The following is a 25,790-nucleotide window of genomic DNA, read 5'->3' as shown; positions in this document are numbered from 1 at the left end:
TCGCTGTATGAAAGACTGCATAGCTTTTGTCAAAAGTCTTGTTCAGGTGCAGGGCGTCCGTGGGTAAAGTTGGCACAGGGGTTAGTGGGGTAGTGGAAGTTCATGCACGCCTAACTAAAAGGGTTTGAATCCACAACTGAGTGTGTGTGAGGGTGGGACACATGTGAGGCATGTGGGAGAAGGAAATGAAGCCCCCCCCAGACATTACAACAGTGGGGCCAGGGTCCTCTGCCGTGTTAAACGGTCAGATGGGTGGATGGGCCGAGAATGCTTTCAGGGTTTTCAAGTGGGCCCTGGATTGGTCCAGAAAAGGCAAAGAGTGAACCGCTGCGTTAAAACAAAATACTAATCTTGTTCAGACAATAACAGCAGAAATGACTGATTCCAACTAACCATCACAACACTCCACCCCTGTCTTCCTATCTCCTAACTTGTCATCATCCATCCATTCATCCATCCATCCACCCCTTTCTTTTTTCAGCTCACTGAGGAGCCTGCCAGTGGAGGTGAAGAGAACCAAGCCCCTAACCCTCCACAGGAGAAGGTAGATATTCTTCCTCCATCCATCCTTCCATCTTTTTTTTTTAAATCTGTCCACTTCTCGAGCCATCCATTTCTTCCCACTCATATCCTGTTTCAAGCTTTTCATTGACATTAGGCCTTACATGGTTTAACATCTGTACATTCTCTGAGTTCAATTAACAGTCAGGATTTCACAGTTCTAGTAGGTGTCCTTTTGAGAGACGTGAGACACGAGACGTATTTTTATTTCTTTATCCAGTGGTTCTCTAAGTGGGGTTCAGGGACCATCAGGTTTCTTTGAGAGGTGTTCCAAATGGACCCTTACAGGCCTGTAACTCTGAGAGGGAACGCTCCCAGAGTCATGGGGGTCCTTGAAGTTTAAACCTTATTATGAGAACCACTGATAAAGTCACTACGGACGGGAAGAACGATCCTCGCCACCGTGTTCTGTGTTCTTTTGTCCTCAATCTCTCCGTTCTCTTCTCAGGATATGTTTACTGTAGTAACACTTTTTATAGGCAAAAATATATATCTTGACCTTTGATATTGACCTTAAAGGAGTAGTTCACCCCACATATATTCTATCATATATTCCACACTTTATTTTTGTCGCTGTACTAGGCCAATAATTTGATTACCGGCGGAATACTCCTATTGACCGGTCCTAATGACCCAGTCATCAATCATTGCCTCAGGAATGCGACGAAAACAAGAAAAATCTCCAAGGGGGAGATATAAATCCATCTTTGGATATAATTTTAGTCGTCTCTCTGGGGGCAGCCTGCTGATCATGCTAACGATCGTTTTATGAAAATGCGTCCATGTGTTGTTCTGGAGTTATTTAGTTCTTGACAGAGACACTCAGTCAGGAGCGATTACAAGGCAGCGCTAATGAGAAGCACACACACACACACACACACACACACACACAGTGCAGCTTGAACATTTTCATTGTGCCAAGACGCTGTTTTGCTGACGACATTTTCAAAACAAGTTCCACACTAAACAACATTGTGGATAAGCACTACGTTGGACTAAACAAGCTGTGGTGGAAAGTATCTAAGGACATTTATTCAAGTACTACAGTATGCTTACTCTTTGAGGGGCGCTAGCCCCTCCTATGCCCAGCTTTGAGGGTTTATGTGAACACAAACATTGGCTGATCACCCCATAGCGATGATTTGATTGGCTGAGCAAAGTGCATGTATTGAGGATAAAAGTGAGGGCAAGAACAGAGACGCCAAAAGCGATTTGCCAGAATGCCATTTGTGATGATTTGATTGGCTGAGCACGGAATGCAAGCTTGTACGTCTGCCATTTTTGAACATTTTTGAAAAACTTTGAAAGAACTACTGATTTCAGAGGCACTTGTAGAACCGACCTCAGGTCTTAAAAAAATCCGACTACTTCTTCCATCAATTGCAAACAAGTGCACTGGCTGAATTCCATCCTTCTCACAGTTTTACACAAGACGAGAGCCGTTCCCTCCTTCGTTCTTTCCATTCTCCAGCCGTTTGTTCGCACGAGAGAGAGAGAGAGACTATACCTTCACTCCCACTCCCCGGCATTCAGTGGAAAAGCCATTAATGAAGTGAAATGAAAAGAACTGGCAAATAACATCTGCACACACGGTCACGGCCCGCGAGTTGAAATGGAAAATGTTGTTTGATTCCATCCAGTGATGGAAGAAATAGATCTGTTACTAGCAATAAATACCACAATGTAGAAATAACTGTGTTTTACTTGAGTAAAAAGTACAAAGGCGGTGGCATCCATTAGCTGGAAATAGCAGCTCTACTGCGATCTGTAGGCTATTTATTAGATTAGTAATACAAATCTGCAAATTACTTGCAATTATTTGAAAACTTGAGTTACACGTTACGTCTAACCAAAGTTTTCAAATATTTCTAGATAAGTGAAAAATACAATATTTGTCCCCAAGGTGCAGGTACTTGAGTGCCTCGTTACTTTCTACCATTAGATTCTACTCAGTGGTGGAACAGCCTGTTTTCATAGCAGACAATTGACAATTGTGTGAAAGGCAACAGTCTGTCTCATTGTTGGGCAGAAACCTTGTAAGTTCACAACCGTTCCACGTTTTCTTTTTATAATGTAGATCTGCTATTTTCACTGACACTGTGGCATTCATGCATGTAAAAAACAATGGTTTCTGCCAACAATATGCAAATTGTCACAAGAAATCTTTGGTTGTGATTTGGAGCTATATAAATAAAAGGGACTTGAGTGGTATTGAGGGAGGAGCTACCGCATGTATGTACAGTATAGACACAGTATGTGTGTTCCAACCACTGTGAAAGCCTGATCCTGATCCTGGGCACACAGAGGCGTTGCCAGCAGGCTTATAAAAGGGTTGCACAGTGCTGGGATGAATTAAAGTCAGCCTTATACAAACAATAGTAGGTACCGTACTCTACTCGAACCTTTGGCATTCAGTATCTCATTGTTTCCTTATCTTTGGTCCATTAACCTCACCGCCCATTACTTCCTGTCACCTCCCCCTCCCCCCCCCCCCCTCTCTCTCTCTCTCCCACTCACTCACTCTGTCTCTGACTTTCTCTCTCTGTCTTTCTCTGTCGTCCCCCCCCCTCTCTCTCTCTCACTGACCTCCGCACCTTATTTTCTCCTCTATGCTTTCTTCTCATCCATCCATCCATCCATGGGTCTTTCCATCCGTCCTGTTGTCCGTCCGTCCGTCTCCAGTATGAGTTGGTGTCCTTCCAACGTGCCTCACCCTGCTCAGGAGCCAATAGACAACAGAAGGTAATAATCACCATTGATCCTGATTGGCTCCTGACAACGTGTTTAATAATCACCATTGATCCTGATTGGCTCCTGACAACGTGTTCGCATTGGTTTAAAGTTCTCAGTCGCCACGACTGATTTCATTCAGTTGGATTCCATATAGAAGTCAGCATGTCTTCTATGGAAGAATGCTTGCTCTAGCAAAAGTAGCTTATCTACAAGCTCTCGATGCGTGTAGACAGCCAGGCTACTTTCAGTTATTATAGAAAGATTAGCGCATTTCATGGGGTCTTGTTACAGCTGTGTGTCAGGGTTTCCTCCAGAGTGTCCATTCATTATTCATTTGGTTCCATTTGTACACTCAGAGTGACAGGGTTCACTGCAATAAGTCAATAATAAACAGTTTTATTAACCACTTAAGCCCTATATTCAAAAAAAAAAATACATCAAGTTTTCCACTGTGTGTGTGTGTGTGTGTGTGTGTGTGTGTGTGTGTGTGTGTGTGTGTGTGTGTGTGTGTGTGTGTGTGTGTGTGTGTGTGTGTGTGTGTGTGTGTGTGTGTGTGTGTGCGCGTGTGCACTGTGTGTGTACAGTAGGTGTTTCTACATGCACCACAGCATTATAGGAAGTCAAAATAACACCAGCTACTGTATGGGTTAAGACAGTCCCACAGTTTAACAGCAAGAACAACAGCTGTTCTCATTATTTGAAACCAATTGGAGAGTCATAAACACATCTTTGTTTTGTTCTCAATGGCTACTATAACCATCATCATTACTGACACCAGCGGGTAAGATCAGACTTATGAACTAATCGTTGTTGTGTCTTATCTTGTGTCGCCTTTTTGCTTCCTTTATGATGAATTCCTGTTCTGTTCTTTGACTATAATAGATAGAAGTGTCTATTTATACGTCTCTAAATGTTTTGATGAATTTAACATGGTGGACCCTCTTGTAAACAAGTGTAATGCTTAATTGGGTCGTCCACTCACAGTTAACAGTCTTTGTATTGAGTTTGTGCTTGAAATGTACTGTAATTCTGCAAAAATAAATATTTCAATCAATCAATCAAAAGTCAGCCGTCCTATAATGAGGAGGCATGCCTATATTAAGGCATTCAGTTGACATGTTGAATGGACAAGACTAACAGTTTCTAGTCGAGATGTTATCGTGTACGTTTGGTTCATTAAGACAGCACGTTGAGATTGTTTCTTTTGAACCATTTCAATTCATATAAGTTGCATTGCATGCTTTATAACAGGCTTATAGTAAATTGAAAATGAAAGTAGCACACCTAAAAAGCAAATAAAGGGAGATTACACTACAGCTACATTAGATTAGAATGTTGTTGTGTGCCTCCATGCTTCTGCTGTAGTTAACAATGAGACTGAAGTAGCTCTGAAAACAGACCATAGGCATAGACTCTGCTTCTTGTTCTGTTTTTTTCTCCTTTTTCTAACAGACAAACCGTGGTTTACAGAACCATTTACAGTAGCAACAGCATTGTTTCTCAAAGTGGCGTCCGGGGACCCCCAGGGATCCTTGAGGGGGGTCCCAGGGGGTCCTCAGCTAAATTACTTAATATATAAAATAATGTGAATTTTTTTAAATATTTCTTTCTATAACATTTTAAATCTTGTATGAGGGTCATTTTCATTATGCTGTACTACTGTGTCTAAAAAATAGTGAAAAGTAAAAGATCCAACTTTCTTTATTCTCATCAGAGAATAAACTGACTCTATTTGTCATGAGGCGGCTGTCTAGCGCCAACTCAACAAGATTCAGGCAGTTCAGTTAATAACTAAAAAGTATAGATAGAGGATGTTACGCCAATGCTCTCTAAGCCTGGATGTGTATCGATAACCTCTTGTATATACCTCTTGTAGCCTCTTGTATATCGATCTATCTAAAATGACACACGGATGCTTTTATCGGTTTGAATGACTATGTTGCTGTGTCCGTTGTGTTGCAGCTACAGCCTGGAGGGTCTGGAGGGGGAGAGGGGAGCGGGCCAGACGTCGTGCCCCGGCCTGGGGGGTGTCCTTGAGGACGGTTCCATGATGGTGGGGGGGCGCGGGGGGCGGCTGGACAGCCAGGAGAGAGGAGGAGGCTCCCTGGTGTCCCTCACCGAGGAGGAGCAGGAGGGAGACGCAGGCGCCATCGACAGTCAGGTCAGTGCCGAGGGCAGTGTGTGTGCGTGCGTGCGTGCTTGCGTCCGTGTGTGTGTGTGTGTGTGTGTGTGTGTGTGTGTGCGTGCGTGCGTGTATTTGTGTTTGTAACGCATTCTCAGTTCCAACTCGTCACATACTGATGCTTATTGAAAACATTATATTTTTAAATATCGCTGCTGACTTTCAGGAAACCTCAACACAGAAACACAAGATTAATCTTATCTAGTCAATGTATAGTGTAGAGTTTCCGAAAATCTGTACCACCGCTGCTGCGTAGCAGCCTGTGGTGGACAGGGCAGCGCTGCTGCGTAGCAGCCTGTGGATGTAAATATAAATAATAATTATAATCAAAAAAATATATAGGAACCGCTAAGAGAACCGTTCTCATTAAGAGGTAACCGGTAAGGAACCGGAACCTTACAAATTCTGACGAGTCCCAACTCTAGTCACAAATAGTTGTGACAGGCCATGATGATACGACTTGGTAGCGAGAATGCGTTGGGTGAGTGTATTGTGTTGTTTGCCTGATGGTGTAGTTAGTAGTTGATGTGTTGATGGTGTGTGTATTGTGTTGTTTACCTGATGGTGTAGTCAGTAGTTGATGTGTTGATGGTGTGTGTATTGTGTTGTTTACCTGATGGTGTAGTCAGTAGTTGATGTGTTGATGGTGTGTGTATTGTGTTGTTTGCCTGATGGTGTAGTTAGTAGTTGAACCATGTGTTGATCATGTGTGTATTGTGTTGTTTACCTGATGGTGTAGTTAGTAGTTGATGTGTTGATGGTGTGTGTATTGTGTTGTTTACCTGATGGTGTAGTTAGTAGTTGATGTGTTGATGGTGTGTGTATTGTGTTGTTTACCTGATGGTGTAGTCAGTAGTTGATGTGTTGATGGTGTGTGTATTCTGTTGTTTACCTGATGGTGTAGTTAGTAGTTGATGTGTTGATGGTGTGTGTATTGTGTTTGCCTGATGGTGTAGTTAGCAGTTGATGTGTTGATGGTGTGTGTATTGTGTTTGCCTGATGGTGTAGTTAGTAGTTGATGTGTTGATGGTGTGTGTATTGTGTTGTTTGCCTGATGGTGTAGTCAGTAGTTGATGTGTTGATGGTGTGTGTATTGTGTTGTTTGCCTGATGGTGTAGTTAGTAGTTGATGTGTTGATGGTGTGTGTTTTAGAAGTGTCATCATCGGGTCCTCTCCCTGACGAGCAGCTGTCCTGCCGTGGCCCATCACCAACCCCTCACCAAGTCCATCTCCATGGTTACCATCAGCCAACGGGACATAGAAGGTATTCTGTCTCCTACTTCCTATCAGTGCGGTGGTTCCAAATTATTTTGGAAAATGTTAAAATTCGTTTTTAATTCACATGCAACGCATATCAAGTTCTTTATTGTTTACAGCCTAAAATGGTCCATATCTCCTTCACCAAAACATTATGATCATTCCATTTACCTTCATCAGATGGTGCCTTTCTCCATCATTCTTTCCCCTCCCTCACAACATGTCTGACGTTGTTTTGAACCATAATAAAAGTGAGTTTCTTCCTGTCTGTACCCCTGCTGTCTCCTCCTGTTGCCCTCCAGCGATGGGACGGCATCGATCAAAGCGACGAATCAGCTTCGCCCTCAGTTTCTCGCCTCTTCTCAAATCTAGAAGCTTCTTTTCTATTGGCTCTTCCTCCAGTGATGAGGAAGAGTTGGGCGGTAGTAAGTACTACGTGTCCCAGAATGCCTTAGTGTGGCTGTCGTCCTCCTTTGCTTCCTGTGTCAATGTGGTGCCCCCCCACAATGTGCCTCTCCACACAAAAAACAGTGCTTACTGAAATGTGGCCGCCTTCTGCTGAAGCCATAGAATTAGAATGGATAGAACTGCTATTTAAGGACACTGAAAATGTCTGCTTGAGTGTTTAAGCTGCCATTTATGAAATCACAGTAATTTCATAAATGTGACCGTGCATGAGACTCAGAATGTTGTGAATGTTCGACAGAACTGCTGCTGGAATGTTTGGCCAAATGTTTGCTTTTTTATCAGGTTGACACTCAGCTTTCTCAGGCCACGTTTACGTGCTAACTATCAGAACAGAAAAGCGTTAGCGTTCTGCACGGAGACGAGCAACAGTGATTGAAAACGATGTAGTGTGCCATGCCAGGTGGCTAGGTGGCGCTGAGACGTGTTGTCAGATAGACCAGTACATGTCCCTCTTTTTGCTCATACAGTTCCCGTTCTTGCCCCCCTCCCTCCTCCCACACACACACACACTCACATCCCGACACACACTCATGTCCCCGACACACACATTTAACTAAAAGACGGTATCGGGGCCGCAAGTGGATGGGGGGCAAGAGCGGGAACTATACGAGCAAAGTGGAGGAACGCACATGGCATCGATACACGTTTTGTCGTTTCTATGCTTTTCCCCCATATGGCAGTATTGCATGTTTACATGGAGACGGGGCGGGAGGCAGAGCGTTTAAGACTTCCACTCTTGGAGGGGGTTTCACTTTATTGCGGTTTCAACCTCAGAAAATGCCATTTTGCCGTTTTCTCCAGAGACCGTCTAAACAGGTCATGATGTGACCAATGCAGCTGGCCTTTGTCATCTGGGCTGGGGTGTATCAGTGTGATTCATGCAATAGCAATGTCTGTTCTATCCATTTGACTTCTTTGACTGAAGCAGCACTGTCTCTAATCATTTGGTAACACCTGCCAACCCATGTCCCTCATCTCTAATCTATCAGAACACAGTCATTGTTTTATGTTTGCAACTTTATAGCCGCTCTGGACGGTCACTTTAAAGTGAAGTACACTCACGCACTCACACACACACACACACACACACACACACACACACACACACACACACACACACACACACACACACACACACACACACACACACACTTATTATAGAGAAATAAGACAATACTCTCCAACCCTCTGAAGCAAGCTTAACTACAGTATAGAACGGACAGTGATTTTACAAGAGGGTTAAGTTGAACCAACTTACCCTACGTTGGCAGTCACCGACCAGGATTTGAGCTGTTTGTCTGTCCAGCCATCTGGAAACGTCTTTATCCTTCTCCAAGTCTTTCTTTTCATCCATACCTCCATCTTCCTTTGACCATCAGTGAGTTATAAAATGCCCCTTTCACGTTTGACTCCAGAGAACTGGGAACATTCAGACATCCAGAGAATGTGACTCTCAGAGAGGAGCGATTGACTCAAAAAATCTTTGTTTGAGAAACCTGAATGGACGTACAGTAGTGTGTATTAGTGCTGCTCAGTCCAACGTTGTCCCTAGTCTCGTCCTAGCTGCTAACTGTGTTGCTAAAGCGGGTTCTTCTATGTCATGTCATGGTGCTCCTCCTGATCATCATCTGACACACGCATCTGTCTCCTTCCTGTAGGAGCAGGATCGTTCTCCAGTACGACTGGCTCTCTAGAATACAGGTAAGGATGATACCTTTTTCCTCCTGGACCTGTAGATGACCAAATAATTAAGTTAAGGGTCATACACTCACTATATTTGGGATAAGGGTCAAGTTGACTCTCCCTGCTCAGACAAGGAACAGGTGTAAGGAAAGTGATTGAAATCTGTTTAAAACAATGCGCCTCCAATCTGGATACAGTAAGTCACACATCGGATGCCAATCTGAACAGAGGCTTAGCTAGCCGCTTTAGTTTACTAGCAACATTCATTGAAAAGACCATTTTTAGCTAAAACTAGTGGGACGAGTGATGTGAAAAATGTAGTAATGTTTGTGAAAAATGTAGTAATGTTTACAGCTAATGAGCTTGTCACATAATTTATTTTGCTCTCTCTCTCCCTCATGTTCAGTGTTGCTCACTGCTGCCTAGTCTAGGTCAGGAACGTTAAAGCTGTTCATTCTGTGTTGTGTAGTATCTCAGAAGAGGAGCCAGGCCCGCTGAGGAGTGACAGCGATGTAAGAGTTGGAGTAGGAGGAACCAAAGTGAGCAGGACGTTCAGCTACCTACGCAGCAAGATGAGCAAGAAGAACAAGGTGAGGTTATCAGCTGTTTCCCGCTTCGGCCAGTTAAGGTTAAAAACAGACTTCTACCAATGACTGATGACCTAATACATAATACCAGAGATGAAGTGTGTGTGAGCGTGCGTGCGTGCATGTGTTGTTTTGCTCTGCTGCAATAGTTCCAGCCCCTGCAGATGTGAACAAGCTCACTTCCTGATTTTGTGGTATACAATTGCAGCAGTTGTCAGAATGCACACAGTGGAAGACAGACAGACAGACAGCAACACATTAGATACAGCAGATAGACGCAGAGAGAGAAATACCAGAAGGTGAGGAGCACAGACAGACTGTTATGACCACAGACAGACAAGGTCATGTCAGGGAGGCTGTGTAAGAGGTTCAGTCGCTCCATCAAACTGAGGGGAGTGCATGAGGTAGGAAGCATTTGATGCTTTGTGATGCTGTTCTGGCGCACGCACACGCACACGCACACACATGCGCGCAATGATTATGTTATGAATTGTACCTCTCACATTCAAAATGCATCACACGTCTATAGATCGGCTATCTTGCACAATGATCCTTTGCGTTGGGGGAATAAAGGAGGGGACCAACATACACCCCTGAGGAACCCCAGCCCACTAGTGGAGTTATATTATAGGGTTTAACTGGTGAACTCATGTTTGATTCTCCAGGTGCTGCAAACACCTACTTCGCTGTGGTGCTACTGGCTGCCATTAACGATAAAAAAACCCCACAAACTTCACTTTCTTTGCTGTTTTCTTGAATACTTAGTAAATACACTTGTATGTCCAAGACACTGAGGGTAGGAACTTAGTCGTCCACCCAATTGTAAGGCCTGATTTATACTGATTTGCACTTGACAAAATAGTCGATCTACAAGATTGTCCATTGGCAATTTTTTGGTCAGTGACACTGGCATGCAACTAAGTGTAATTGAGGCTGGAGATGCATCTTTGTCAGTGAATTTCTAAATATTGGCTGCAAGGAATGTAATCCTGCTCAGAGTGGTCATACTGCAGCTGAAATCAACCTGAAATTAACTTTTACATCTGTGAGTCATTGTGGAACGTGTTAATTTAGCCTTGAGAGTAAAATAAGACCTATTACGGTCTATTTTTAAACTACAGCAAGTGTGTGTTTGTGTGTGTGTGTGTGTGTGTGTGTGTGTGTGCGCGCACATGTGCGTGCGCGTCTTTCCTCAACAGTGTCAGCTTTTACTACTATTTAAGCCTCAGACCAGCTTAACTTCTCCAATAAACTCTTGATGATGTCAGTATCTAGGTAACCAGACCATAATATGCTCATGTATTTACAGCATACTAGCCAGGCAGTAGCATTGCACATTTATCATGTGGCAATATTCACTTAATAGCTAACTTTATCATTCCAAGGCAATATATTCATCGTCTTTTCTCTAAGTTCTGTTGTGTTCCTCCACATCCTTATAAGGAACTTGTTCTCATACTGTAGTTAACTACCTGGATAAATAAAGTTAAATTAAATTAAAAGTATAGCGGCACAGAATGCTGTACTGTGGTTCTCAAAGTGGGGTCCTTGAGGGGGTTCAGAATGCTGTACTGTGGTTCTCAAAGTGGGGTCCTTGAGGGGGTTCAGAATGCTGTACTGTGGTTCTCAAAGTGGGGTCCTTGAGGGGGTTCAGAATGCTGTACTGTGGTTCTCAAAGTGGGGTCCTTGAGGGGGTTCAGAATGCTATACTGGTGTGGTTCTCAAAGTGGGGTCCTTGAGGGGGTTCCAAATTGATCCTTGCAGGTCTGTAACTCTTGAGTGTACAAATGGAACCAATTGGACGTATAACGGCATTTCTAAGCCTTCGTTTTGTCAGAGACTACAACTCTGGACAGTAAAACAATGTGACCGGTGTATTCAGAAAATGTTGTGGTTTATACTTGGAACTTAATATATACATTTCTCTGTGAATGTTCTTCCATTTAATGAGCATTTTAAGACTGACTCAGGTCATAGGATACTGTAAGTCATGGCCTGGATGTCGAAAACATTCACAAACAGTGTCGTTTTGCCAATCCTTATTGCACCGGGAATCGATTTAAAATGAGTAATAAAACCATTATATCATTTCTAACGTCTGCGTCCAAAGAGCGTCGGTTAAATGTAAACTAAAACCTAAATTTTACAGGAGAATGCTGTACAGGCCAAACCACATGGACTCAGGTCCTCAGAGTTATCTTTCTCTAGACAGAGGTTACACTTTTCACTTTTACAATGGACACAATGAATCAGTTATCTTAACTTGCAGGCAATGGAAAAGAGGCATTTTTGGGGAATATTTTGTTGTGTCTCCACATGTCAGTGGAGAGTGTTGGGCGAGAGGAGTAGGACAAAGGCCCCAGAATTAATTGGCATAATGACTAAATTGGGGAGAACGTAAAAACGCTACCTGTTTTACCAGAGTCCCTCAGGTATCTATACTTTGGCTCAGCCAAGTATAGACAGCAGATCTACACGCTCACAAGGAGTCTTGTACGCTGCGCGTACATGTGGTTCAAGCTACTTACAGTACTTACTGTACGTGCCTTTTGTTGTGCTTCCAGGAGAAAGACAAGGAGAAGAGGGGAGAGAAAGAGCGAGAGGTTAAGGAGAGAGAGAAGAAGTCGGTGAACGGACACGTGTTCAGTCCCATCTCTCCTTCGCCTCTGTCCACTTCCTGTCTGCAGTGTGCCAAGCCTCTCAACGCCAAGGAAGCCTTCTTCTGCAACAGTAAGTTACACACGTTCTTCCTCTACTACTTCCTCTCTCTCTCTCTCTCTCTCTCTCTCCTCCCTATGACCCTCCCAACCTACCATTCTGTCTCCACACATCACCTCGTTCCACACTAGGGTTGCAACCGTGAATTGAACTCATCGTTTTAATTAATAATGAAAAATAATCGATAATCAGTAGCAGATCTAAAGCTCCCAAAAACGCATCACGGTGCAAAACGTTGTGAGCTTCTGTTTTTGTGCAACACTTGCACAACGAAGTATTACGTTGTTGAGGTTTTGCCTTGATTCATTGATATACACTTACAAAAGAAGTAACCCATGGACAGCTGCAGCCCTATTCCACACCTCCACTTTATCCTCATTCCCCTTCCATGGAGTGTCTGTCCGTCCGGGCCCAAGAAGCCTGTCCTCTCCAACTGTGGGACGGGTCTGTGACCGCTCTCGTCCTGCACTTCCACTTCCTCTTATAGGCCTCACTTCCTATTATGCATTTTCCTTTTCCTCTTGTCTTTTTTTTCTTTTTAAATACAGACCTCTGTCCTCCTCCTCCTCCTACTCCTACTCCAACATGAAGGCATCATTGCTGCGCGATTCGGTTTCTTTATTATTCGCTGATCTCACTTCCAGTTAAGTGTGTGGTTCTTCTGGTTGAAATGCAGCCTTGAGAAAGAGCAAAACACAGTAACAACGAGACAGACGTTTCTAGTTGCCCACAACGTCTGTCTCCCGCCAGTTCACAGTTAAAGGACAAACATTTCAAGGCTTCTGGTCTCAGTGTTACTTTTGATGTCAAATTTTGATTTAGTTTTAGTAATCTGATAGTTTTTTTGTCTAGTTTTAGTTGACTAAATATTATTAGATTTTAGTCAACAAAATCTACAGTTGATATAGTCGACAAAAAAAGATTTAGTCAGGCCTTGATCGTGTGTCATAATGCCTAATTTATACTTAGCTGTGTCCGAAAATAGTCGGCGTGTTGTGAGCTTGTAGATCGGCTATTTTCGGAGCGTGACACCTACGGGCAGCCAAGCATAAAATGACTCTTAGTCTTAGTTCTACTGGATCTCTTCTCTATCAGGCCGTCACTAACATTTGTCTAGTTTTAGTCATAGTTTTTGTCATCATTTCTTAGTTTTTATTTAGTTTTCGTCAGTCGACAAACATTTTCTGTCATAGTCGACAAAATTGAGTGGTCACAGAGTTGACCTGTGACCCAGTTCTACAGTGTTTCTATTCCTGTCAGAGAGCAACCCAGCGCATCCCTGCTGGGTTGTTTACAACGTATTAATTTGAATATCAACACATGGGCTACACCAGCCGTTCTCACGCTACAAGTCTTTGACTTTGGTCTCTGGTGTAAGAAGGTACTAATTTTGGTTTTGTAGAGACGTCCTGCTACAGTGAGATTTGAGTGAGATGTTGTCTTACTTGTTTTTAGCATGTAGTTTATCCAACGACTTTATTAATTATTACGGTATTTAATATAGTCATCACACTGTCTGTTTGTTGTCCATCCCTCCACAAATCATCATCTTCTTTTCTTCTGACCAGTAAAGTCCATTAGTCTCCACGACTGATTTGGATTTGGATTCCATTGAAGCGAAAATAGCGGATCTACAAGCTGTCAACATGTGCGCGCCACATTGAAAGCGTGTAGATTTTGCGTTTATTATTTTAAGATTACCGTAGATCATTTGAAGTGGTCAAACTAGCAATATGTTCAGAAGCAATCTTAATGGTCTTGGATAACTCATATAAAAGATGTAGTGGAGTAGAAGTATAAAGGATTGAAAAATGGACATTCTCAAGTAATGTACCTCACGAACTTGAGTAAATGTACTTTTGGTTACTTTCCACCACTGGCTGTGGCCACTAGGGCGGGGCCCTTTCTGACCTGTCAGAGTTGCCGTTCCATTTTTGTACACCACATGTACAGTAATCCATGATGTGTCCATGACTGACTAACACATGTGTCTGTCAGTCCCAGCTATGGTAATCCTGGGAAACTTGTGTGAGTAGAGAGGAAGTGACTGAACCACAAACCTAGAATAACTTCACATAATGTCAGTTCTTCACGACATACTGTATACATATTTTGTTTATATTTGATATTTATAAATTTCCACTGCTGTCTGGCAGAAACCTCTTATCTCCATGTTTCAAAAATGTTCCTTCTGTAAATTAATCCGCTACAAAAGTAACTACAAGCTCAAAGCTCATCTCCATCCCTGATGATGTCACGTGATATCACGAGTCCTGGGCACCATATATGGGGGATTTTGAGGGATACACTGACAGGAAATGCACGATTGCCTAGTTAACACACCGAGCGGCATAAACGGAGTTCTCCGTCCTATCAAATAGTAACGCCCAGCGCTCAGGACGGAGATTAATAAAAGGAATTAAGGCCCAGCCCTACCTGGGCCCTCATCGTTTGATGACCCTAACCCTAACCCTCGATGTACACTCAAGATACTGCCCCCGCTGCCAGCCTTAGATCTCCATATATGGAGCTGACCTATTGTGACATTCCATATCTTGATCTGACCTCATCACACCCTGTACACTCAAGATACGCTCCATATATGGCCAGTACACGCGACCTCCCCCCCAGTGATTGATCTATTTCTACACCCTACAGGTATATTGTCATTGTCGGGTGGAAACCTTGTTTGCCAAAACCATATATTTTGCTGAAAACAACCAAGCTTAAAGCTCACGACGTGTCGGTCAGCTTGTAGATTGGCTTCTTTGGCATAATGTTTGTTGTTGATGTGGTTAGGTTAACAGTGAGGAGGACTGTACTGTATGGAGCACAGATTTCATGTTTGTTTTCACTTTGTCCACTTGGTGAGAGGAGCAGGAGTGGCTGTCTGCCCATTCATCCACTCCCTTAGTCTTACAACCTGTTGCATCACCCTGTGTGTGTGTGTGTGTGTGTGTGTGTGTGTGTGTGTGTGTGTGTGTGTGCGTGCGCGCGTAACTGTCCATGACACAGCTGCATGAGCACTGTTGCTGTAGAGACAAACTTCCTGTTTGATACACAGTGAGATATACTGTACATGGTGTACAAGAGAGAGAAAGGCAGAAACCATGTGTGTGTGTGAACACACACACACAGACAGACAGACAGACAGACAGACAGAAGGGAGATACTGAGAATCCCAGTGTGTATTGTTCTAGTCTGTCCTCACTCAGACAACCGGCTGGTTTGTGTGTGTGAAGATGGAGTGGGCTTTTCACGACAGTGGGCGATGAGAGCCTCAGCTGACCAGAAAGAAGTTCACAGTGGTCTGTGTTTAAGACGGCTTCTCTGTCATGGACAAAAAGTAGGGCAAATTCTTCCATACTTACATACAGTAGGCTACTGTATCAACGAATCGACGCAAAACATTTTTTTATATATTTTTTTAATAATTCGACTAAATCAATTAGTCTGATTAATAACCATTTAAGCCTGTATTGTACTTCAATGTACAATATTTGCGTTAAAAATGGTGAAACTAGCAAAAGTGTCTTCAGAAAACCAAAAAAATCATAATCGTTCATTAATCATAATTGAGGCAATTGATTTATTATATCGCCCAGACCTAATATCAAGAGTGTTCACGCTGCACAAATACAATGTTGGGCAGAATAATCTCTTATCTCCATATTTTAACTATTTGTGTTTCTTCATAAATTAACATCCTACTTGACGTCCTAACAGTGTCACAAATGTATCAAGCTTGTAGATCTGCTACTTTTGCTGTTTTGGGATTTTAATCCTTAATGTGAGGTTACCACCCGACAGAGACAATAAACAGGCATGCAGGGAAATGGATAACAAGAAACATCGGACAGAGAGTACCCAGCTGGTGTCAGTATTTTAACAAAGTGGTCCTCCAAGACTGCTTTGTAAGAAGCAGCCAGCCTCGTCTGCCATCAGAAGCCGTTACCAGCTGCTATTTTGACAGAGCTGACATATTCTCCTATAACGTGAGAGTTCTTTGAAAAGAGCCTTTGTTTCACCTCGCCTGTTCTCACGGAAAAGGGGAATTAAAGTAAAGCACAAGCATGCATGCAAATAGTAAATACACACACACACACACACACACACACACACACACACACACACACACACACACACACACACACACACACACACACACACACACACAAAACAAACAAGACCGGTCTGAAGCACCTTAGCACCACCTGTTTGGCATATTTATTTGTCTCACAGATGTTCCAGTTACGTTTTTCACTTGTAATTTTTTCAAAATGTGTTCAATCTTTTAACTTTAACTAGCAATAAGCCACACGAGGCCCTTCTGGAACGGTCACTTCATACTGTATAACTGTTATGGTTTACTAAGATAACAAAGTAGTGTTGTTCTTCAGCAATAGCGCAGAATAATTGTTTTCCAAGAAAGACACAAACACACTCGCAAAGAAAGCATGTTTAACAGGTTTTGTGGGGACGTCTTACGGTCATTTTTAATGATATAAAACCAACGCCCTGTGCAGCGCTCTCTGCCATGTTTTGCGCAGCCATTCACCTCCTCGTTTACGCCCGACAAATCTGTCTATTTTCTCTGAATCCATGGCTTTGATCCGAACGGCAATGTTTTAATTGTGTGGCCCACACAAGGATATTGCTCCAGCTTCTCCATTGCATCCAGGGACGATTCACACATTTACGTCCCAGCACTGACAGTGGTTGGTGTAGATCAGTGATTCCTCAAACCTAGCCCTTTATTGTGACACCGATAAATAAGAACTTGTGAACGGCGAACTGACCCCATACAGTCTGACTAATGGGCCGCGACTTTCCCAGCTATTCAAGTTCTTTGTCATTATCGGCATCATCGGCAATGTCTCCTTTCTTTCTTGTTTCCTCCTTCTTCCTCACTGCATTACTGTAGCATGAACACGCTCTCATGCATACAGTACATGCATGACAGTTTACACATATCAAAATAACCATGCTTAAAATGAGAATGTGTTTCTTCAACATGTTGCATGTGTTGTTTGTTTGCAGACTGTGGTGCTCATGTGCATAAGAGCTGCAGAGAAAGCCTGTCTGCGTGTGCAAAGAGCAGAATGAAGGTAGGTGTGGCACACACACACACACACACACACACACACACACACGCACACGCAATAAACCATGCCGTTCCTGTCAGATTTCTCTGGTGACATCATTGAGATTGCATTGTTTTGATTAAATGGTTCATTGCTTGGCTCTTTGAAATGATCACTCCTCAGTGCGCATCTAGAGTAATGAGGCGAGCAAGAGCACATTTTGTTCACTGTAGAGGGGATTAAGACTGCTGCAATAATAAAAAGAACACATTCGCTACACACCAATGTAGTCGAAAGCCTACTTTCCCTAGTGGACGCACTCTGGTCAATGGGGCGGGAAGATCTGTATAAGGCGCAGTGGAGTAACTAAAACATATTGTTTTCTTTTCGTGTACCATATTAACGTTAAGGACGCTACTGTATACTGTATGGACAAGAGCTTGTAGAATACTGTCTATAATGCTGTCTATAATCTCTCTTCATTCATGTTTCGCAGCAGTCATTGGTGCCAGAAGCTGTTCCGGGGTCAGCTGTTAACATGAGGAGCAAATGTAAGACCACAAGACACACAACACCTTAAAACACAACTTTTATTTTATTTTATTATTTGTTTGAGTGTTGCAACCACTCCCTTACGGAGCTATGTGTGTGGGTGGCTGGGTGTGTCTGAGCACGAAAACAGCATGGTTGTTTTTCACCACCTGTGCGCAACCTAACACACAAACACAGACACATATTAACTGTATACTGTATATGATGATTTCGGGTGTGCCAGTACAGTACAGTAGAGCCTAGAGGGTACAGTAGAGGGACCCCCACATGGTAACTATGTCATTTCTCAACCGTTTCGAACGTGGGGCGGCTCGCTGGAATCGTCCGGGCCCCCTGGGTGCGTTCCTAGGGGTCTGGGTGTCCTGTGGGTCTGGGTGTCCTGTGGGTCTGGAACTCCCTGGCAATACCTTGTGCTGGGCTTTTCAGAGTGAAATCTGCCTCCTCTGCTGGGCACTCTAGCGACTATGTTTAGAAACATTCCGGGGCAAAAAAGGTGTTTAGTTAATTAACAAGAAGTCTACACAATTAGAGAATGTAGAAGAATTTCTATTTTGATCAACATTTGCCTGCTCCTTCTCCTATGGTACCAACATCAATACAGCATGGAAATGTGGACATATTCTTTAGTTTTGGGTCTGCAAGGCTAACATCTCATCTAATGGTGGTCTGTGGCTCAAATACAGAATTAATAATGGGCCTTTATACGAAAAGGGTTGAAGGCCATAACAGCTGTTTGTGTTCATATTAACAGCTACATCTTCAGCATCCTCCACGTCCTCCACATCGTCGAGTCGTGAGCGCTGGTCGTCGGCTCTTCCCAGCCCAGACGACCAGCTGTCCTCTGTGGTGTTCCCACGGAGGAACCCCCCCGGCATCCTGTCCTTCAACACGCACAGCAACCTGTCCAAGAGCATCTCCACCAGCAACATAGCAGGGTGAGAAACACTATACACTATAGACCAGTAAAGGGGGGGGGGGGGGGGGGGGTCAGGGGTCCTTAAGGAGGGAGTTCCCCAGCTAAATTAGTTTTTATCTAACGTTAATGTTAAGTTTCCCAGAAATGTCTGATGTTTTCTAACAACTTTGTTCTCCTCCTATCTCGTCCAGGCTAGATGAGGTCCCTCTGAAAGGCCTGAAGTTTCTTTCTCAATCCACTGACTCACTTCATAAGGGAAGCAAGGTCAATGCCTCTACCGAGTCACTTACGGATGAAGGTAGGATCCGGCACGCACCCACGCACCCACCCATGCACGAGCGCGCGCACACACACACACACACACACACACACACACACACACACACACACACACACACACACACACTGTACACATAAGCACAAGGTTGATATAAGGAGTTTGATTTTGGAGTCAGAGATCATGAAGGAGATTCCTGGACTTCATCTGTGTGTGTGTGTGTGTGTGTGTGTGTGTGTGTGTGTGTGTGTGTGTGTGTGTGTGTGTGTGTGTGTGTGTGTGTGTGTGTGTTCAGGTACAGAGATGATGGACAACCAGCTCATGGGAGAGTTTGAGTGTGAACTTAAAGATCTGGAGGCAGATTCTTGGAGCGCCACAGTGGACAAGAAGTTCCTGAAACTTCACAAGAAAGATGAAGTCAAGAGACAAGATGTCATTTATGGTAAAACGCCACAGCCATTCTCTTCCCAGCCTCTAGGGGCCGTGGCCTTGAGAAAAGCAACAGCAACCATAATACTACATTGACTGTACTTGGCCCCGCTATTCTTTGCCTCTACACCGTGTTTCTTTGGCATTCTACAAAGCTCAAATGTCGCAACGTGACACATTGTTGTAAGCTTGTAGATTGGCCCATTTCACCCGAGAATAGGCACGCTAGGGCTCGGCGTGGTCAATAACTGTGTCAGAACTTGAACTGTTGTAACTGGTATGTTGTCATGTACAGAGCTGTACCAGACAGACTTCATATTGTAACTGGTATGTTGTCATGTACAGAGCTGTACCAGACAGACTTCATATTGTAACTGTTATGTTGTCATGTACAGAGCTGTACCAGACAGACTTCATATTGTAACTGTTATGTTGTCATTAACAGAGCTATACCAGACAGAGTTCCATCATGTGAGGACGTTGAGGATAATGGCTGACGTTTACTACAAAGGCATTCAGAAAGAGCTACAGCTGGACTCTCACACTCTGGACAAGGTAACTCCTAGACACACACACACACACACACACACGCCTTTGTGTTGCCCTAGGTGTTTCCCATGCTAGAGGAGCTGTCAGACGTATTTCTCTAAGCCAGGGGTGGGCAATTATTTTTCCCAAGGGGCCAAATGAGAAACAGAAAATATTTTGGAGGGCCGGGCCAAAAGGCTGAACTTAATTATGCATGATATCAATTTAATTTCTATATAAATAGCAGTAAATGGCATTGTTTTGCAAAGCAATGGTAAACTAAATGTGAAACATTTGACTCAAATTATAGGCAGAGTGACTATTTTACATCATGATGATGTACAATAAGAGCACCCCTCACTTCACATGGGTGTGATTTCTTTACTTTCTACTTGCAGGCTTGAGACGTTTCCTTTCCCAGTTGAAAACTATGTTTTTGTTTAAGTTACAAGTCCTGTAAATACTAGCATTTTCTTTTAACAATGAGAACATTAGAGGTAGCTCTCTCTTAATAGTTCCATTCGAAGGACACTGGAGGTGCCACTTTCACAACCCATGGTGCGCTGCTTACTATCGAGAGATAGTGTTAAGTCACAACCATTAAACAACGACGTTCTGAAAACAATAATAAGCCAACCAGTAATGGTATTGTTGAGACTTGGCAGCCTGGCAGGCGCTGTATGTTGACGTGTGCACGTTCGTTCTGCCAGATTTACTTTGTGGTTCAACGGTACGTCGATCGACTCGTGTGCCGAAAACAGACGATCCGCAAGCTCACGGCGCATCGCCCAAGCTTTCTGAACTTCAGAAGCATGCCACATTCTGGGCGCAATAACGCCATACGGCAGCATCTTAAAACATCTTAACTTTATTGGCGAGGCGGGTTAAATAAAGCAATGAAGCATAATGGGATTTAACTTGTCCTCCTGCAAGGAAGTTTGGTAATCAAAGCATGCGCCTGCGCCTACCGTGTTGTGGAGCTGCATGCTTCATGGCTATTTGCATTCACCGACGTAGTCAACAATAAATCCAAAAAGCCGACATTTTCGCATATGAGGGGGGTGAAGGAAGAAAGACAGGTTCTCAATCACACGCAATTCACGTGCACAGTTGACGTGCAGATTGCGTGCACTGTGAGAATACATTTTAGTCCACCCATAAGGTAATTAGAAAGTATGTTTTATTTTCGGATTATCAAGTAATCTTTCACGGGCCGGTCAGAGTCAGCCGGCGGGCCGTATTTGGCCTGCGGGCCGTACAATGCCCAGGTCTGCTCTAAGCCTTTGTGTTGTCCTAGGTGTTCCCCATGCTAGAGGAGCTGTAGACGTGTTTCTCTAAGCCTTTGTGTTTTCCTAGGTGTTCCCCATGCTAGAGGAGCTGTAGACGTGTTTCTCTAAGCCTTTGTGTTGTCCTAGGTGTTCCCCATGCTAGAGGAGCTGTCAGACGTGTTTCTCTAAGCCTTTGTGTTGTCCTAGGTGTTCCCCATGCTAGAGGAGCTGTCAGACGTGCACACACAGTTCCTCACGCTGCTGCTGGAGCGGAAGCGAGCGTCGCAGGCCGAGGGGCGAGGCGACAGCAGCTTCCTCATCCACGGCATCGGAGACGTCCTCGTCAACCAGGTCTATAAAAACACATATATATGTTACACAGTACGAACCTATCAGATTGAAAATGGAGTGCTCTTTTTCTTCGATTTCACCTCCGGCGTGAGTTCTTGTTTGGAGAGGACACGAAAAGGCGTCTCGGGGGGGAAGAGGGGAGAAACCGAGTGCACCTTTTTGAATTCGATTGGTTTTCCAATCATACTGTGACACACACACATACACACACACACACACACACACACACACACAAACACACACACACACACACACACACACATACACACACACACACACACACACACACACACACACACACACACACACACATATATATATATATACACGGTTGAAGTGTGTTTTTGTAATAATCAAAATCTAGTAACTTTTCGTATAATTGTGGAGTAAAAGGACAATGTTTATGTTTTCTTCTGAGATGTAGTAGGGTAGATTTAAAAGTATTGAAAATGTACTGAATAAAGTAAAAAAAGAAATACCTCAACATTGTACTTAATTGTACTCAACTTAGGTACAGTACTTGAGTAGTTCTAGCCCTGGTGTGATAGGAGAAGCATCATTATATATATATATATATATATATATATAGGAGAAGCATCATTATATATATATATATATATATATATATAGGAGAAGCATCATTATTTATATATATATATATATATATATATATATAGCCCTGGTGTGATAGGAGAAGCATCATTGAGTAGTTCTAGCCCTGGTGTGATAGGAGAAGCATCATTGAGTAGTTCTAGCCCTGGTGTGATAGGAGAAGCATCATTGAGTAGTTCTAGCCCTGGTGTGATAGGAGAAGCATCATTGAGTAGTTCTAGCCCTGGTGTGATAGGAGAAGCATCATTGCGGGCGTTGCTCTTCAGTTCTCAGGCTGCAGCGCCGAGCGCATGAAGAAGGTCTACGGGAAGTTCTGCAGCCGGCACAACGAAGCCGTCAACCTCTACAAGGAGCTCCTGGCCAAAGACAAGCGCTTCCAGGCTTTCATCAAGGTAGGGACGCTCACTCCTCACAGTTATCATCAAGGTAGGGACGCTCACTCCTCACAGCTTTCATCAAGGTAGGGACGCTCACTCCTCACAGCTTTCATCAAGGTAGGGACGCTCACTCCTCACAGTTATCATCAAGGTAGGGACGCTCACTCCTCACAGTTATCATCAAGGTAGGGACGCTCACTCCTCACAGTTATCATCAAGGTAGGGACGCTCACTCCTCACAGTTATCATCAAGGTAGGGACGCTCACTCCTCACAGTTATCATCAAGGTAGGGACGCTCACTCCTCACAGCTTTCATCAAGGTAGGGACGCTTGCTCCTCACAGTTATCATCAAGGTAGGGACGCTCACTCCTCACAGTTATCATCAAGGTAGGGACGCTCACTCCTCACAGTTATCATCAAGGTAGGGACGCTCACTCCTCACAGTTATCATCAAGGTAGGGACGCTCACTCCTCACAGTTATCATCAAGGTAGGGACGCTCACTCCTCACAGTTATCATCAAGGTAGGGACGCTCACTCCTCACAGTTATCATCAACGTAGGGACGCTCGCTCCTCACAGTTATCATCAAGGTAGGGACGCTCACTCCTCACAGTTATCATCAAGGTAGGGACGCTCACTCCTCACAGTTATCATCAAGGTAGGGACGCTCACTCCTCACAGTTATCATCAAGGTAGGGACGCTCACTCCTCACAGCTTTCATCAACGTAGGGACGCTCACTCCTCACAGTTATCATCAAGGTAGGGACGCTCGCTCCTCACAGCTTTCATCAAGGTAGGGACGCTCGTCATAGTTTGGGCCGTGAACATTGTAATTTTGATAGGAATCAAAATGAAAGTTAGATATGACTTAAATATTACTGTTATAATGTAATAAAAAATTTGCAGAAATAGCTGACATACAAGCTTGGGGAATCGGAAAGGTTTTCCGGTTTGATCCCAAGCTCCCCGCTGTGTTACTGTCGAAGTCCTGAAATCTGTCTAACAATGGCTCACTATAGGCCTCATCAAAGTTACATACATAATACATACGTCCCCATACCCCTTTTGAACAGAGGACTCTGATACACTACATACAAAAATCCCAAACACAAGTGAGAAGTTAAAGACAGTCGATGTAGGTACACTCCCTTGACCTACTGCCATAAACAGGAATGCGGTGACAATACATCCATATCAGAATGTAGATGACACTGTCACATACAGTACCGTAAGTAACCAGGTGTGTGTTTGATTTGCAGAGGATCATGAGCAGCAGTATCGTGCGCAGGCTCAGTATCCCAGAGTGCATCCTGCTGGTCACTCAGAGAATCACCAAGTACCCGGTTCTCATCCAGAGGATCCTCCAGCACACTAAAGGTAGCCTACCTTCTGTGTTTAGTGTTCACTCATAGCTACTCACTCATCTCTTTGATTAGATTTCTTTTTTTTCATTGACTAACTTTTCAGCAAAGATATTAATGTAACTTTTTGTCTTCAAATAAAGATGCTTTGTATGGACCTGTCAATATGAACCTTCCAGATTTAAAATATGCATCATTATGGGGCGCCCACTGGCCTAGTGGTCCAGGTGCATGCCACATAGTCTCTGGCCTGACAGCGTGTTGCGTGTTCGAGTCCCGTTCATGACGACCTTTGCTGCATGTATCTCCCCTTCTCCCTCTTTCCTGTCTATCTTCACTTGAAACTATCAATAAAGGCAGAAAAGCAAAAACAAAAACTAATCTTAAAAAAAAAAAAGATGCATCATTATCAGTCATACTGTGGAGTGGTTGATTTAAGGTTGCAGCCCTAACATCCAGATGAATGTGACCACAGTATGAACACAAGGAGTCTTGTCCTCCCTCCAGATACAGATGAAGACTACAGCAGTATTTCAGACGCCCTGCGCTTCGTCAAGGAGATCATCGCCACAGTGGACAGCAAGGTCAACGAGCAAGAGAAGAAACGACGGCTGCGGGAGGTCTACAGGTAAAACACGTCAACGTGGCTCAGAAAATCAATAATCAATAAGTCATTATTGGTTTTCTTTCCTGTATGCATGAGGTGAGGTTTTTGGGCGTTAATTCAATCCGTGTATTACAATGTTTTGTATTTTTCATGGATTGCACTGGAGAAAACTATTATGTATCTGCACAGTTGCAACTTTTGATATTGAATGCTTTTGTGGAAAATCCAATAAACGTTATTAAAACATTTTTATATATTTTTGTTTATAGATATATACATAAAATTATACAACACGGTAAATCTGTAATTGGTTTTCTTTTATAATCTGCTAAATCAGCCTGATAAACCACTTAAGCCATACTTTGTGTGGTAGGGTGTAGTGCCAAAATGCTGCATATTGTAACCTTGAAGATCTTTCCCCAAGTGTATTTAAATGAAGGTCAATCCATAATCCTTTGTATCTTATGGAGTTGACACGTCTCACAGTATGTCCAACATGTATCTAACCATGGTGTAAACCTCTCAGTCGTACAGACAGTAAGTCCATCATGTGCATGAAGAGCGGTCAGATGTTTGCCAAGGAGGACCTCATCCGAGGGAGGAGACTGATGCACGACGGAGCGCTGCAGCTGAAGAACTCTACCGGACGCCTCAAAGGTCACACACCGTTCTGTTGACGTTCAATTCACGTTGTTCAAGTGCTGTTGTCACGAGTACGATCGATCTGGATATAAGCATGAACCTGTACTATGAATGAGCCTTCACCAAATGAATAGTTTGATGTGAAATATCTGTGATGCCACTTTCACATTGTTTGTCATGCTAGCCAGTGTGTAAGGCCCTTTATACTTATCCTGTGTGCCTGTGTTCATGTATCATATCACAGTGTCATAGTATATTCTTTAGAATATGACACTGATTTACTTTGACACTATGGCACATTATGAGTTCACTAGTACTAGTGCCTAGTGGTTCACAAACGTTTTATTTGCAAGGACCCCCTTAACTCTGTACAGCACAATACAAACTTAACCTAATGTAGCCGTATGGTTCCATGTGTATTGTGTACACTCAGAGTTACAGACCTGTTATGGTCATTCAGGGCTATCTCTTTATGTGTTTCTGGTAATATTATTGTCCGCTCTTTTTGTATGTCTGTGGAAAAATAATAATTTTGACAAAAATGTCCACCACAAGCCAACATGGCAATGACCCCTGATCATAACAGATTAAAG

The 25,790-nt window shown here is 43.4% G+C and overlaps 1 protein-coding gene across 4 annotated transcripts in view; it reads left to right on the top strand.

Moving 5' to 3' along the window:
• Window positions 1–25,790, top strand: part of LOC308314218 (uncharacterized protein) — a 79,367-nt gene that overhangs the window by 35,010 nt on the left and 18,567 nt on the right. For 2 of the 4 annotated variants that reach the window (XM_080761714.1, XM_080761716.1), the window contains exons 7-25: window positions 482–544; window positions 3,244–3,303; window positions 5,257–5,455; window positions 6,629–6,740; window positions 7,036–7,158; window positions 8,860–8,902; window positions 9,354–9,474; window positions 12,036–12,201; window positions 17,230–17,297; window positions 17,770–17,824; window positions 18,577–18,760; window positions 18,933–19,039; window positions 19,314–19,460; window positions 19,893–20,002; window positions 21,451–21,594; window positions 22,473–22,598; window positions 23,847–23,964; window positions 24,456–24,576; window positions 25,082–25,212. In XM_080761714.1, coding sequence (XP_080617840.1) covers window positions 482–544; window positions 3,244–3,303; window positions 5,257–5,455; window positions 6,629–6,740; window positions 7,036–7,158; window positions 8,860–8,902; window positions 9,354–9,474; window positions 12,036–12,201; window positions 17,230–17,297; window positions 17,770–17,824; window positions 18,577–18,760; window positions 18,933–19,039; window positions 19,314–19,460; window positions 19,893–20,002; window positions 21,451–21,594; window positions 22,473–22,598; window positions 23,847–23,964; window positions 24,456–24,576; window positions 25,082–25,212 — 2,198 coding nt within the window. The remainder of the gene's footprint in view (window positions 1–481; window positions 545–3,243; window positions 3,304–5,256; window positions 5,456–6,628; window positions 6,741–7,035; window positions 7,159–8,859; window positions 8,903–9,353; window positions 9,475–12,035; window positions 12,202–17,229; window positions 17,298–17,769; window positions 17,825–18,576; window positions 18,761–18,932; window positions 19,040–19,313; window positions 19,461–19,892; window positions 20,003–21,450; window positions 21,595–22,472; window positions 22,599–23,846; window positions 23,965–24,455; window positions 24,577–25,081; window positions 25,213–25,790) is intronic. The other 2 variants (XM_080761715.1, XM_080761717.1) reach the window with 2 other exon arrangements.

This window comes from Protomyctophum bolini (assembly GCF_963924005.1).
Source record: "Protomyctophum bolini genome assembly, chromosome: 4".
Lineage (NCBI taxonomy): Eukaryota > Metazoa > Chordata > Actinopteri > Myctophiformes > Myctophidae > Protomyctophum > Protomyctophum bolini.
Note: the sequence above shows the minus strand (reverse complement) of the source record. Positions and strands in the feature narration are given on the sequence as shown.